The sequence below is a fragment of the Colius striatus genome, chromosome 9 (genome assembly GCF_028858725.1).
Source record: "Colius striatus isolate bColStr4 chromosome 9, bColStr4.1.hap1, whole genome shotgun sequence".
Lineage (NCBI taxonomy): Eukaryota > Metazoa > Chordata > Aves > Coliiformes > Coliidae > Colius > Colius striatus.
Genome location: NC_084767.1, coordinates 13,029,781 through 13,045,857, shown reverse-complemented (window position 1 = coordinate 13,045,857; position 16,077 = coordinate 13,029,781). Strand labels below are relative to the sequence as shown.

The window sequence follows — 16,077 nt, the reverse complement described above, 5'->3', positions numbered from 1 at the left end:
CACGCAGGAGATGGAAGCAGAGCAGCGAGCGGTTCTCCCGCAAGCTCCTGCCGGGGGACTGCTTTGTGCCGAGCGTGTCTGATGGAGGCCGGTGGCTCCCAAGGAGCTGAGCTTGGGGTCTGACCCCTGGCTGTCTTGGCCTATGGTCGAATGCCAGTTGTGCAGAACACCAAGGAAGTTGCTGTTTGTGGAGGTGTGGAGAGCCTCCTGCCCTTGGGGCTGTGCGCTGGGCTCAGCACTGGGGCATCAAGCTCTTCAGCTGGAGTCGGAGCAGGGCCCGGAGCCTGGGAGGCTCCTGCCTGTGACTGTCTTCACAGCCTCTTGTGGACTCTCTCACTGAAAGAGACTGCTGGGGTGATGAAGTAGTCATATCGTTAGGGTGGCAGTTCAGTTTGGGACAGGCTGACCATATGAGGTCCCTTGGGAGTGGTGTCCTACTTTCGGTATCACCAGGAATCCCTATTGTTAGGCTTGAGTGGAGCCAAGGGATACCCTCCTCGCTTGTGTCTGTACAGCAGTCCCTCAGGCCGTGCCAGCTGGGGCAGATTCATTGCTGGGGTCTTCCTTGTAGGGCTCCCTGCTGTAGATTATTCCCCACCCACAATGAATGGGGCTGTGGTCTTCCCTGTACAGCTCACTGCTCTGGAATGAGGGCAAAAAAAGAATCATAATGCCAAAGCAGCAGGGGAAAGAGAGTGCCAATAATGATAAATGATTTCCTAATTAAGCCTGGAGACAAGGAGGGGCAAAGAGAGCCATGGGAGCCAGAGTGAACCCAAGCAGGCTATACCACCGCTCTGGCAGGGGTCTTCAGGCTGACATTTTTAAACAAAGGAAAAAGCTCATTTGACAATGGATCTCGCAAGAGCAACTCCAGATGCCTTGAAGCTAAGACTCTTCCCAAGCACCGGTGTTGTTATGATCACCAGGGGAGCTTCTGCCTTGCTAACTTTCACGATGTCATTGTAAGTCTCCAATATCTGGGATTTGCTTTTAGCTGCTGAAGGCACTTTGTTGGAGGGGGGTGTGAAGGAGAGCATCTCCTTTGTTTGTCTGTTTGTTGTTTTAAAGGAGATGATGGACATGGTCTTGGCCAACGCACCTGGGACTGAACCAGGGAATTTGAGAACTGAAAGGAGAAGCAGTTGGGTCTCGAGCTGGAACAATCCACAGGCTTTGCAAGTTGGGGCCCTTAAAAGGTTCAGGGAATGGGCATTTCATCAAACTTGACAGAGTTCAGGCAGCTAACAAGTTACGGTCAGACGCTGGTCTGCTTCAGCTGATCATGTGTGCAAACTCAGAGGTGGAAGGAGCCTAGATGCCTGAAATTCTGTGGGTTTCTTTCCAGAGATATTGTCTGCTAAAGAACAATACATGAAACTCTCTCCCTGCAGACCTTAGGTCACTGCAGCTGAGCGTATCACAGCTTAGGCTGAAGCACACACTGGGGTATGAGCTGAAATCCTATGCATCCAGTTTCAGTTAAAATGCTCTGCCTTGGGGCAGCAGAGATGGGGTGAGGGCTGCGGGCTGCGGGCAGTTCATCTGGGACAGCATGTTATATACCCACAGGCATGAACCAGACAGGTCCCCCTTGTACTTCATGAGTCAGGCACCGGGAAGGATGTGTGGCTCATGCCAGCTGTGGAAAAGTGACTTAGGAAGAAAAGAATGACAAAGGCTCCCAACTCAGAAAGGAGTTCCAAATCTGTAACTGAATCTGGTGCACAGCCCTGTGCACCACCATGGTGATAGGCTCCACAGAGGTTTTGGAGTAGTTATCTGTCCCTCTGTAGCTGCCATCCTTTCACCATGGGCCCTGTTCCACAAGTGCTTTTTCCTGAGGTGGGTGTTTGCAGCCTCTGCTCACCTCCACCCCTGTGCTCTACACAGCCCAGGCAGCTCCTTCTGCTATGGCACCTTCCTCTTCTCCCCTCATTCTTTAAAATGAATTGGCTTTGCTTTCAAGGCCCTCTTGGGCTCCCTTTCTCCCTTTTAGCAATCCCTGAAGTTTTGATCCTGCCTCTGATTTGCCCAGCACCTCAGCCCCCATCTAATACGGGATCCTGAGGCCTCTGCATGCTGTCCTGCGTTTCTGTGGGTGTGGATTTCACACCCTGCAGTTGCCCCAGGCCTATCTGGCACACAGAGCAGTGGCATGTGGGATTTGACCCTCAGCAGAGCAGCCCCAAAGCCCACTCCAGGGAGTGGAGGGTGGTTGTGTTGCATGGCCTGGGGGGCCCCACACCCCTCTTGATACAGGAACATCCCTGACAAGGCAGCGAGGTGGCCCCAGGCTGAACTTGAGAGTGAAGGGGATTTGCGCAAGGGACTCTGCTCTTTGGAGTGAACTTATTGATCTATTCTCCTTTTGTTGACACTGGGTGACCCTAAAGGGACTCCAGCTCTCACTTTGAGACCAGTGTCAGCTCTGCACAGTGAGGACTGGTTGAGTCTTCCTGTTAAAATCAGCCTGTCCCAAGCCTGAGCACAGAGAGACAACAGCACTGCTGAGCAGAGAAGGGGCAAATCTGCTTTTCAGGTTAGAACAGCACTTTAATGTTGGGGGACAGGGGTAGGAGAGAGCAGGCAGAGGGGATCAGGGGATGGTCAGTCCTGTCCTGGGCACTTGTAGGGGTGATAGCTGTGTCCCACTCCTGCTTCTCCCACAGCCCCAGCAGCTCGAGCACAGAGTGAGGCAGAGGATGGGAGGAGGAAGGAGGACTTCACCTACTGCAGAAGGGATGAGGGCCAAGCTGAAAAGTCCAAACCTTCCTGTCTTTTCCCCTTTTATTTGCTTGAGGATGTGTTCTCTCCCCTTTCCCATTTGCTGCTTCTGTAGTTAGCCCTGAGCTAGCCTGACCATGCCCTGGAGTGCAGAGCAGCCAGCCCAGGGCCACTTGGCTTTTGTGAGCACCACAAGGCACAGCCAGGTTGCCCAGCTCATTTGTGCTGCTATGCAACTGACGGGCAAGGAGGAAACTGGGGCTGTTTCCATCCAGCTTTGCAGGGCAGAGGATGCTCCTGGCCACCACTTCTGCCCCTGCCAGACAGAAGTGTTTTGCTATGGCCACCCCTCCTCTGCTTTGCAGTGCAGCAATCTCTTCTGCCTGATCTTACCCCACTGTGTGGAAGGTGATCGTGTTCCCGAAGCACAGAGAGGCACCGGGAGCCCCAGCTGTGTCAGCAGGACTAACAGCTTTGACGGTCGCTGGACCAGACCATTTGACAGTCTCCTTGTCTGTAAGCTGAAGAATTGGGTATTCTGAGTCTTCTTGCCAATCATTAACCTGCTCTCTCAGGGCACCAGCGTGCAGTGCCAGGACAGCACCTAGGCACCAATGAAATCGTTGGCAGCAGCGTGAGCATTACAGCAGACGCTGGTTTTCCTGCTCTCTGCAGTCCCCGTGTGCTTCCTGCCACCAGCAATCTGCTCAGAGAGGAGTTAATGGGTAACCACAGCAGCGTATTCCATGTGTCTCTTGCGAGGGTCGTGCTTGGGAATCTCCTTTCCCTTGAGTCTGTTTACCACGTGTGCTGTTCTTCACTGACAGCCCAGGGGACACTTATGGTGTAGTCTTCGAGTTTTCTCCGTTGGCTGATTCCTTGGCTTCTCCATCACGTGTTAGCTACCCTATTTTTAGAAGGCTAATAAAATATTACAAGGCAGTAATCCTCGAGCTATTTTTGTCCCGAACGCTGCGGAAGCGGCTGAGCTCACCCAGGGAAAGCCGAGTCCTTGGTGAGACGGAGGTGTCCCGGAGAGGCGGCTCGTGGCATCAGCCCTGCTGCCCACACGCTCCCAGGTGGATGGTGTTGCGAGGAGATGACCTGGGAGAACGGTTCCTTTTCCACGTGGCAGTAGGTAAGAGGAAAAAAACGATTCAAGCTTGACCAGAGTGCTGGCAGGAACATGACCATGATTCTATGACTTCTGTCATGAAAAGTCCCTCCTTGGCTCAGATGAAGCGCCTGTTTTTTTCCTCTGACTATACTGGAGGCCTCAGGACCAAAGCTTACATTTAGGTATCTAACTCTGAGATGTCTCAGTTGCAGCAGATGAGGCCACCCTTCCCAGCCAGAATTTGCCAGGATCTTTGTGTAGGTCCCAGCCAAGGGCTGTTCCCCTTCTTTCCCATTGTAGTCTGGAGGTTGGCACCACAGAGGGTGTTTTACTCATCACTCCAAACTGCCCTCTGGGGGACTCTTTTCTTTTGGACAGAAAGGTATTTTGAGGGATCTTCTTCTGGCCAGGCTGAAGGGCTCCTTGTGAATCCTATCCCCCAGAGTTTGCAGGCAACATATTCCCCATGGCTTATTCCTCCACTGGCACTACAGGAGATAATTAGTGCGTGGCTAAGTCATATGTGCTGAGGGTCAGGAAAGACAATGAGGCAGATTTTCCCCTGGAGTAAAGAAATGTCAACAGAGTTGTACTTTAGTGAAATGATGGGATCTGCCAGTGACCCTGGCCCTTTCACTGAACAAACATCCTGGGGCAGTGCCTTCCTGCAGAAGAATGGCATGGTGGGGCTGCCAGGCACCCTTGTGAATGCACAGGGGAGGGCTTTCCCAGGAGCTGCTGTCCACGGGAGACAGACACTGCCCAGAAGCACTTGGAGAGAGTAAAATAGAGCAGACTGGTCACCTTTGTCTTTGCCATTTGCAAGTCAAGTAAGGCCTAGTCTCTTTGGCATCTTTGGGTTCAGCTCTTCTAGAGTGTAGCTGTTTCAGTGCCTCCTGGAACAGTGACCTTCTCTTCACTGTGACTATGCTTCACATTAAAACAGATCCTCGTCTGTTCTTTTTTTTTCCCCCCAAACCTGTTACCTGACAGCACAGTGTGGAGACCCGGAGTAGCCACACCATTGGCCTGGGCTCCAGAGAAGCAAGTGAAAAGCTCTTAGTTTTTCAAGGGGATCTTACGGTCCTGGAGAATTTCAGCAAACGTGAGGGAAAATAAAATTAAGCTCTTTGATAGTGGCCACAGGCTTGTGCACTGAAACAAAACAATCCCCTCTGGTTTCACCTTGACGCTGGTACGCTGTAAATGTCAACGTCTCGTTTTATTCTGCTCACGTTCCTCTCCAGTCCCAGGTAAAAGACCAAATGTCTCTCATCCTGTTCTTGGAGGTGGATCTGTCGAGTGTGCCCCCCTTCATTGGCCTTTTGTGTCACTAATAACTTAATAATTTGTATGTTTGGGACTTAAACCCTTTTATCTGTGACAGATCACGTACACAGGTGATCCTCTAATGCTGTTGTGCATTTTTATGGCCGCTACCCAGGGTGGAACGTGCTGTGCATGTGGGATTGCAGCAGCCAGTTACCATCAGGATGCCTGTCCTCGGGCAGCTGAAGGCAGCTTGTTGGTTGGAGCTGTCATCTCTACACTGGCAGGCAGGCTCAGCATGCTGCTGCACCAGGGGGCTGCTTCCTATAGGATTCTGAGTTACAGCCTCGCTCTTCCAAGCTGCTTTCAACATGTGCTCCCTGCCTTTTCACTCTGGGTTGCAGCAATAGCTACAAGCCTGTTGCAAGGGTGGTTTGTGAAACAAATGGTGTATTCTGTCAGTGAGGGTTGGGACAGCTGAGAGAAAGTAATGACTGGGCAATGCTGGAGACAGTCTTGTTGAAGGTGCATGGACCAGAACCAGGAGCCCACCTTTGCCAAGGCTTCCCATACCTGCCTCTGTGGGCAGAGCAGGGAAGGTGGTCATGGACTGGACGCTACAGAGCCAATCCCCTTCATCAGGCACCCATCTTGTCTCCCAGCAAGATGCAAAACTCAACTGCCACCAGGCAGCAGCTGGTCCCGAGTCCCTTCCGTGCATTGCTGTTTCTCCCGAGGCATCACCACCATGCCCAAGGCAGTCACAGGTTGCTCTAAAAGACTTAAGAAAGCTCAGAGGAGCGTACAGCACGAGCAGTCAAGGCACCCTTCTGAATCAGCCTCCTTGTTTAGGCACCCATGTTGGAACATGTTGGCCCAAGTACCTGGCTTTGCACGTGGATTAGGGGAGACCTTGGGATTAGAGGGATTCAAGGGATCTTTGCATACTGTCAACATCAATTTAAGAATTGCTCCACATGGGGCCTAAACTCAGGCAGTTGAGCACTTGACCACATCCTGTAAAACAGGGCAGTGCCAGCATCCTGGGAGCTGTACCAAGTTGTCTCCAAGTGCTTTTAATTTACTAATATAACTAGTGAGATGTTCCTGCTGCGTCCTTGCGCCGTTCCTCCCAGTAGAACAGCATGTCAGGGTGTAAAAAGATGCCATTGTGCTTCTGTGGAGAGGGCTTCCTATGGACTCACACAGCCCAGAGAAAAAGTCCTTCTCAGATGACACATGTAACATTGCAATTATGTCCAAAGCCAACGATCATTTTCCACACAAGAGGAATTTCATTTGCCTTCAGCAACATAGGCCAGTGGGTCCTTGTTCTAAAGCTGGGAATGTTTCTAAGTCTCTAAATGAAGCAACTGTATGACACAGACCTGAGATAAAAGCTTGGAGTAGAAAGCAGAGAGATGTTCTCATGAGAAGGGTAGGTGTTGATAAGATGTCTAAAATGGAAGTAAACATAGTAAAAAAAGAGCTTAATGTGGGGGTCCTGCTGCAGTGTCATGGGTGGCGTTCAGTGTGTGTTGAAGGCTCCTATAAATCTCTGTTGAACCAGGCAGAAAAAGGTTTTGCCTGTTAGGGAGACAGGCTGGAGGAGAAATCAGTCAGAGCCATGGGGAGAGATGATGGGGCTCTGTGCTGAGCTGCTCCTTGTCCCATGCAGCCTGGGCTGTGGGGCACAGGCAGGTATCACCTACATCACCTCTGCTCTCTCTGGGCACTTCTGGCTGGGAAGGTGATTGGGATTCAGCACTATGTGTTTGCTGTGCATTGGAGTGTGTGTATTTGGGGGAGACGAAGCACTTGCCCTGTTTGTTGGCCTGGGTGAAGCCACAAGCTGCCTGTCCACGACAGACCAAAGGGTTTTGGTTTGCAGGCTGGAAAGATATGAGTTCCCCCCCGACCCCATGGGTGTTTGTGTTCGTGTGTCACTGCTGAGTGCAGCCAGTGAAGCCCCAGACTGCTCAGCCTCCTTGCTGAGGAGGGTGCAGAACACACACCTCATCGCCACATCTCCCTCTTGCAGGCAGGGTCCACTTTTCTTCAGGTCAAAGAGTCTGTGCCTGGGATGCTCAGGCTCAAGCCCTGGCAGGGCTTCCTGTGGGAATGAGAGGGTGTGTCAGACCAAACCATGGCAACACAATGAGAGCAGCAGATTTGGAGGGAGATGGTTGTGTAGGAGATCACGGTGCCTGTGCTTCCTGGGAAGGGTCTCACCTAAATCCTGAGCGGGCTCAGCTTGTAGGCAGCCCGTTCTCTCGAGAACGGGAGATGTGCCAGAGCCAGGAATGGTTATCAGTTCATGAGGGTGGATAGCAATCGAGTAAGAAATGTCTGCTGTACTTTTCAACAGAAAGATTTCCAGACTGCAGTTCAACAAGGTGAAGCTGGAAGATGCTGGGGAGTACAGCTGCGAAGCCGAGAACGTTTTAGGGAAAGACACCGCAAAGGGCAGCCTGAATGTGAAAAGTGGTAAGTGAAGAAGCCAGTAAATGTCTTGAGCTGTCTGCCATCCAAGCAGAAAGCAGGAGGTTCTGCACATGATCTGTCCTGTATTTTGTTTCATGCTTTCAGGATATCGAGTAAAACAATCTTGGAAGATAAGAAAAATGCAGCTTAGCGTAAATGTTTATCTTTGTTATCTGTCACTGGCAACGGGATTCATTTACATTTTGAGTAAACTTTCAGCCTATGCATTTTGTTAAAAGGGGTAAGGAGGAAAGAAAGCTGGTGGGCTTGATGTTTTCTTTTTAAAAAGAATTTCGGAGAAGCAAAACTGACCAGAGGACAAGTAATTAAACCAGAGCTTTGTGACGAGTGGAGCTGCTTCTGGTTTTCATCCTAGAATGTGTGCTCCCTCTCTTAGAGCTCAGCGGATGGAGTCTGAGGTTAGGTGGTTTTATCATTATCTTGATCATAGTCATTATATTGCTTAACAGGATGGTTTGGATGCACCCTCCAGCTCAGAAAGTCCCTACAGTTGTTGCCAGAAGCCGTAAGGATGCAGCTAGGGGAGGGATGACTCTGTACAAGCTCTGTTTCCTAAGCTCTCCCCCCTTCACAGTCGGGTGTGATCCAGTTTCTCTGTCGTGCTCTTATTAGTATTAGTCAAATCTGAAGGACGGTAGCTTTTTCCTGCTGCTTTCTGGTGTTATTTTTTCTGTTAACCTCTGCCTCAGCAGCATTTGCAGTCCTGAATCTTCCATTCTGTGACACTGCAGTAGCACATAGGCTCACCCTCAGTTACTCTGCCTGTGAGAACTCTGCTTTCAAAGACTGGAGAGAGGCTGTTCACACTCAGACCTTCATGCTTCAAACCTGTGGAGCTTCCCCCCCTGGTCTGCTGTTTCACTTCAATCACGATAGCAAAGGTGTTTGGAGCAAGCTGACTAAGGCAGCGCCACTCCTGTTGTGCTCTGGCTGTCCCGTTGCGGTGTGAACTGTTCCCCTTTGGACTGGGAGCTGCATGTGCAGCCCCCTCCTCACAAGCACATGCAGGGGCAGCTGCTGTCAGAGCCCTCTCTGCCTGCCCTGCTTCCTCTCCCCTGTCAGCAGAGCAGGAGTGTGGCTGGCCATGGACTCTGCTCTGGCACACTGCAGTTGGCACCAGCAAAGTGCTCCTGAGGCCACCACGGCCTCGAGCTGCCCCTCAGGCTCTGACTCCTGCACAGGAAGGGATGCTGCCTGGTAAGGACAGATGGTTGCTCTCACTCAGGTTGATGAGCAGGTATGTGGACATGCCCAAGTTGCCCAGAAGTGTGTTGAGACCTGAAAAGGAACCAAAGAGCCTCAAAAGTCTGGCCCAAAGCTTTTCCTAGTGGGAGCTGCAGGCTGCAAGGTACTGCAGATGCAGCAGGTCAGTTGTGGTGCCTGGCTGTGGCAGTGCCTTGATGCGTCCGTTTTCCAAGCTCCTGTGCAAAGCTGCCTTTGGCTTGCCTATCTCAGCCTTGCTGTTGTCATTTGCTGTTACCTGGCAGGATGGCATTGGGATGCCAGCTGTAGTCCCTTGCACAGATGATGGTGAGTGCTGAGGGCTTATGCAGCTCTGTCACATGCTTTGCACTCTTTTCTCACTTTCCCCTGCAGTTTCCCAGAGCCAAGCAGGCCCAGGCATGTGCTGTCCTGGAGTCTTCCCCTGTCCTTAATGCTGGGCCTTCTTGGGACCTTGACAGCTTTCCTCACTTCTGCAAGTTTCCTTCTTCTGTGATGTCTTTCAGTACAAAACTCCTTAGGCCGTCTGCTTCTCCCTGAATTCGGAAGTGTGCTGTCTTCTGTCCCTGCCCACATTTTTCTCCAGGCTCGTTCGTGCTGACCCTTTTGTGGCTCAGTCTCAGCACAGTGCTCTGTGAGGTTCCAGCAGTCCGTGACAGAACAGAGCAGATGCACGCTGGGCTCTGCTTAGCACCTTCCCCTCTTTCCCAGAAGCTCACTCCAGTTATTGCTGCTTCTGTACCGCTGCTTGACATTCTGCCTCTCTACAGCTGCCCTGTCCCTGGGAACCCAGAGCCTCTGCCTGTCCTGGGCAGGCTGACTGGGACCGATGGTCTGGGATCAGCTGCTGGGAGCGTGCTGGCTGACCTGACCCTTGGCAGCATTGCTGCAGGTCACTGCTGCGAGGCAGAAGGGTGATCCAGGACTGGGGAAACGTCCTGAGGAGGCACAGGGTCTGGGGACACCTCTGGGTGCCCCTGGAGAGAAGTGGCATTGCAAGAGGTGGCCTGAGCTGTTGAGGCTTGAGGTGAGGGCTGTGGAAGAGCCATGTGTCCTCAGCCCAAAGCCCCATTCCCCTCAGGGCAGCAGAGGCCAGAGAGGAGGCTCATGAGCCCACTGCGGTCCTGGCTGGTGGAGAAGGAGTTCACACAAGACCCTCGGTGCCTTGGATGTGAATGTCTGAGATTCAGCCTCTGCTGGTAAAGATTTCCCAGCCCCATGAGGCAGCCCTGCTGTTGCAAAGTGCCCTTTGCTCTGCTCCACCACTGCTTTTTGCTTTATACCAGTTTCAGAAGTTTATACCAGTTTTCAGCCATGCAGATCTGTTGCAAATCACTGACACCACATTGACTAGAGCTTTTTCTTTAGAAAGAGAGTGTCTACAGTGCAGTGACCCCACGTCACTTAGAAAATGCCCATCAGCCAAACCCGTCACCTCATCTCTTCTCTGCAATTTTGGTATTTCCACAAAATGCCCGGCTCAGAAACAGATGCTTTTGCATTAAAAAGCTTTGAGAGGATGTAAGTTTCTGAGGAAATACTTCTGGGCTTAGCCAGAACATATTGTGCTTTGGTACTATTTCCAGCTTTTTAGTACTTTGAGGTAAATTAGATGCTTTCTCAGAAAAAGTCCCATTCCCCAGATCTCTTTGAGCAGCCTGATGCTGACATCGTACAGCCATGAGGGTACAGCTGACGTGTGACTGTTCAGACTCTTTTTTTTCCTCAGAAAACTTCTAGACACCTCCTGAACTGATCCCCCTCTCCCTCTGCTAAACACTGCAGGAAAAATCAAACCTCTATTAAGAACATAAAGGCTGTGCTTTTCTCTCTGGTCTGAGCCCTCTCTCTGGCAGGGCACTGCACGCACAGCGTGGGCTCCTGCTGCTTCCTCCCTTCCACAGCTGGAGGGTGGTGAGGGGCTGGGACCCAGGAGGGGCTGTTGCTGCCAGTGGGCTTGAGTAGAGCTGGTGACTGTGGGCATTGGACTTGCCCATTATCCTGGTTTGTAAAGAGAAAATGACTGTGTGTGCTTGGCTGCAGTCCTTGCTCTGCCTCATGTTCCTCCATCTCTTGCACAAGCGTGACTTTGTGCTGCAGAATGGCACGTCCTTGTGGGAATGAGTCTCTTCAGATCATCTCACCTTTTCTCTTCCTCTTTTCTATGTTCTCTGATCTTGTCTTTGCACTCCTGTGGCCATCAGGGCTAAGAAAACCTCCCACAGTTTTGCTCATCGTCTCCCTTTCTATCATGACAGATTCTCAGAGCACGATGCCCTGTCAGTGAGGGGACTGATGTGCCCTGTGCTGTGCCCTGTGGGGACACTGGTTGATCTGCCAGGACCCAGTTACCCATCTGAGCGTACTCTAACCAGTACTAACCAACTGGCATCCTCCTTGTCCTGCACCACCCAGCAGCACCCGCTCTTCTCCTCCTCCTTGCAGCAACTAAGCCCACTCTTCCCTGCTCAAAACAGACATTTTGTTCACTACTTTCTTACCTTAATTTCCCCAGGAACAACGAAAGCACCACAAGTCTTACCAGCCTCAGAAACTAAAATAGTTGTTATGGAAGAAGAGTGTAAGTACCTTTCCCCCCGCTGCCCCATACAACTCCTTTCTCCTGATTTGTTCTATTTTTGTGGGATATTTTGCTTTATTGCCTCCCAGAATCGTCTTTAATCATCTCTTATCCTTGATTGCTCCCAAAATCAAAATAAGAAACTTGATTTTCCCTGGATCTGTTGAAATATGTGATCTCTACTGGTGGTGGCTGTCTTAGAGAAGTTGGTGACTATTGCAAGGGGAACTTGAAGGACACGCTGCTTAAAATTGCAACCGGGCTTTCAGCATTCCCAGCTCCTTCAATACCCTGGTTCATTGATCCTTGTGAGATGTGCTTGCCATGGCCTTTGATTTAGTGAGCTTTTTGTTGGTTTGGGTTTGTTTGTGGATAAATGGAAAAGCCATCAGAGACTATAGGAAATCCAAGAGAAAAGATGTGAGGCTTCTAAGCACGAGTGGTAAGAAGGTTGCAGGCCTGCCATCACATCCTGCCATCACCTTTTCCCTTGAGCCTCCAGAAAGCAAGAACAGATTTCCCAGAGTGTTTGGTTTGATTCAACGTGGCAGAGAGAGGTGTTTTTTTAGCACTCCCTCCTATTTGGTTGTCACAAATGCAGTGACAACGAGATCACAAGAAGGAAAACCCGAGCGTGTGTGAACATATGGGTCAGGAGCTCTGGGGTTTGGCTCTGACTGGTGCAGCCTTTATTGCTGCTTTGGGGAGTGTCTCCTGCTGAGGGAAGCCCTGGCCCCTTGGCAATGCCAAGGCTCCCTCTGGGACCCCCTTCAAATGGGCAGCTACTCCCAGAGCCGAGGGCCAGGCAGGTATTTTGGGATCTGTGCTGCATTTCCCCCCTATCTGCCAAGGCCCAGGACAGTTCAGGTGCCTGAGCCTCCCTGTCCACAGTTCTTATGGCAGATTTTATGGGGATGTTTGTGCCTTGGAAAGCTCAATCTCTTATGATTTGAAAGGAGATGTGATTGCAGCCACAGCAGGGGCTGGCCACGTATCCCTTAAAAGCTTTTCTGATTAGAAAGCTCCACTCAAGATTTGCTCGTGTCATGCTTATCCTTCTGCTGCACTGGGGACACCAAGCTGAGATGCTGCACCATTAATGCCATGACCATACCATCCTTGCCCCGGATTTGTCCTTTGTGTGTACCAGCACAGATCCGTGCTACACGTTTGCATCATGTTAGATACACGCTGTTTTTGCTAAAAGCCAAATCCCAGCAGTAGAAAGATGTCATGTGGCTTGCAGGGAAGTTTCTCCTTTTAAACAACTTCTTTCCTTGATGTGAACGTCATCCTTGGCTGTGGTTTTCTTAATGATGTGAGGAGATGGTGAAGTCTCCAGACTTAGACTTGTAATTGGCACTTTTTCTTCAGGTTCCTGTTTTATGATGTCTCTCAATTGCTTTCTAGATAACACATAGTCCCCCTGACTTTTATGGTACTGATGATCTATCATGGAATTGCACATGTGTGTAACGTGGGGAGATAATGAAGGTGTTGCGAGGTGTGATGATCCGGGAATCTGATCATATCTCGTTCATGTAAAATCCTTGCATTTCATTTAAATGCCATTTGTTCCAAAGCCTGTCTGACACCTGCATTTTGTCCCAACTCCCCTTGTTTCACTGAAAGGTTGTAAATGATCACTGAATTTTAAATACCATGCAAACTCAGTGGTGGCTGCTGTTCCCTGGGGAAGGAGGAGAGGCTTTGCACAGGCAGTGTGGGCACTTCTGTTTAGCCCCTGGTGTGGGGCAGAGATCTCTCCAGTCAGGCTGGGAAAGGCTCATTGTGTTCTCCCCATGGTGCAGACAGTCCCTATGGGCAGGGGGGTGAAACCCCATCACTCCATGTAGCTCCGTTGCTCCTGGTTTATATGTTTTTAGTGTTTTTCCTGAAGGTCCCAGTTCCCTCTTGGATGGTCTGAACTTTCTTTCTACCCCTGCCTTGGGAGGAAAAGTGGGATATCACGTATTTTCCCCTCAGAGCACTGTTAGAGCCTTTCTCACCGTCTCTAAGTGAACCTCCTGGCAAATCCTGCCACATTCTGAGTCACTCCTGCCTTCCCACTCCTCCAGTGGCCACAGATCTCTAGCACTGCTGCATCCTTGACACAAGGCAGGTTTACACACCAGTCAGCACTCAGGATGCAGCCCAGGTCTCCAAGGTGTTTGTGGGTAATCTTTTTTCTTTGGAAGCATGTTTTTTGTCCTGCTGCCTCCCATCTCAGCACCTTCCCGTGCCCAGCTGGCACCTGACGTGAAGCTGCAGAGTGCAAGGAGGATCAATACCACAGGTTCTTGGAAATGTCTGCATGAGATCTCCGCCCCGGCTGCTGGTCCTCTTGCTTACATGCCAGCTAGAACAGGACCTCTGGTTGCCTTTGACAAAGGTACTCAGTTCTCATGACAATGTGGAGAAACCCAAGGATTTTGTAGCTTATGGTGTAGAGACAACCTTGATAGTAGCCTGGATCTGGGATCAAAGACAGCACACTGGGGAGAAGTGGGGCCTGACAGTGCTGCATTCCAAGAGCCGTCTGGATTCACATCTGCCTTGCATCCTTGTCCAGCCCCTGTGGATGCAGCCCTATGCTCGGGATGAGTACTGGGACATGTCAGACAGAAAGATGGGTTTCCTGATGCCCCCACTGCATGGTATGTACATGGCACAGGGTCGTACTCGGCCTCATTCGGTGGTGTGGACACCTCCAGGTGAGCTGCAGCCATTTAGCAGATGAACTAGCTGGACTGTGGAGTGTGATGAGTGCTAGCCTGATCGCAGGGGTGTATTGTTAATCTTGACACCAACTTTGGCCTGTGTGGATAAACTAGTCTCTGATTCAGAAAAGATATCTGTGTGTCTGGGAAAGTCTTTCTCTATAATGCTGCTTATTTCAACGTGGTACCATGGTCTGACACCTTCTTCTGAGTGTGTGCTTTTGTTTGAGCATTGTCAGACTAGAGCAACCCTAGACAGGCTTTCTTCTGAAAGCACTGGAGCTCACGAGAGATGATATGCCTGCTACTCTTATCAAGAAGTGTTCCTAGTAAGCCCAGTAAGTACGAGATAGTTCAGTGGCCTCATCCATAGGGAAAAAGAATTAAGACATGTTGTCTTGTGTTTCTTGCAGACTAAGGTTGTGCAGCTGAGTGGTCACAATGGCTCAGCTCACAGGCAGGAACTTGCAGGGACAAGGTAACTCGATCATTTGCCCTGATGCAGAGAGAAAGATCCTTTATGCTCATTTTTACATCCAGAACTCAGAAGGGTAATCTGACCCCGCCACTGTGCAGCTTGAAGCAGCTAAACAAGCTCCACTGGTGGAGGCCAAAATGGAAGAAGGTTCAGAGCAATCTGTAGAGCATCCTGAGATGGAAGGGTTGAGCTGGAAGGCTTATGCAGGACAAAGATACTAAAATCCTACCGAGGTTTCACTTTTCAAAGGTAAAAGATAATGCTTGGAATCCCTGAAAAGGTGGGGTGAAAAAGGGCTGGCTGGGCTATCTAAGCTCACTCTGTGGGTGCTCTGCAGCAGAGAGAGGCTTGGGATCAGGTGAGATGAAAGAGAGAGAAAGAGCAGAAGAGGCAGTGCTGGGTTGTGATGGGAATGTGAAGATTAGAGGATAACATGAGGCACTTGAATGAAAGCTGGAGTCTCTGGATTGATTTTTAGGGCCTTTATTTCAACTGCTGGGGATCAGAAGCCCTCCCTGAAGTCCTTTCAGAGATCCTCATGGTCAGGACAGGTGAAACAGACCTTCTCTATCCAATGAAGTCTACCTGTCCACACACTAGTTTGGGTCCACAGACTTTATAGCTGTCATCTAGGTTGTGTCACTGGACTAAGTTTGTAGACTCACTGATTTAGATTCATTCAGGTTCTCCCTCTCCCATTTACTACTTTCCCCAGTGTTTAGCATCCCTGGGTGCTGGAAATGTTTTCCTCACTTTCCCCATCCCAGGTGAGATGGGCCTGGTGGACTTGCATGATTACAATGTCTCAGAGATCTCTTTACTGTGGTGTGGTTTGTAAGTCACATCTAGTCACATCTATTTAAATTGAAGCACATATAACAGTAAGAGATGCCACATAATTAACGTTCAGGCACTTCCCCCAAACCTTGTCTCATGGCCTTTACTGGGTGACCATGTTGACCTGTGTGTTAATTGACTGGTCAGTCTCTGGTCATAGAACCATAGAATTGTTTGGTTGGAAAAGATCTTCAAGCTCCTGGAGTCCCAGCCCTGCCCTCACCCTGCCCAGCCCAGCACTACCCCATGGCCCTCAGCACCTCAGCTCCACGGCTTTGGGATCCCTCCAGGGCTGGGCACTCCCCCAGCTCCCTGGGCAGCCTGGCACAGGGGCTGACACCCCTCTCAGGGAAACAGTTCTGCCTCAGCTCCAATCTCAACCTCCCCTGGGGCAACTTGAGCGCATTTCCTCTTGTCCTGTCACTTGTAGCTTGGGAGCAGAGACACGCTGCAGCCCCTCAGTGTCCCTCTGGCAGTGAGTGAGGGGCCCAAAACTGAACACAGTTCTCGAGCTGCAGCCTCCCCAGGGCCCAGCACAGGGGCACAATCCCTGCTCTGCTCCTGCTGCCACCCCACTGCTGAGCCCTGCCAGGATGCCACTGGACTTCTTGCCCCACTGAGC

At 50.8% G+C, this 16,077-nt stretch overlaps 1 protein-coding gene across 1 annotated transcript in view; it reads left to right on the top strand.

The window, feature by feature from the left end:
• NRG2 (neuregulin 2) overlaps window positions 1-16,077 on the top strand; it is a 135,257-nt gene that overhangs the window by 86,367 nt on the left and 32,813 nt on the right. Inside the window, exon 3 of the mRNA XM_062002556.1 lies at window positions 7,482-7,600. Within this exon, the coding sequence (XP_061858540.1) occupies window positions 7,482-7,600 (119 nt within the window). The remainder of the gene's footprint in view (window positions 1-7,481; window positions 7,601-16,077) is intronic.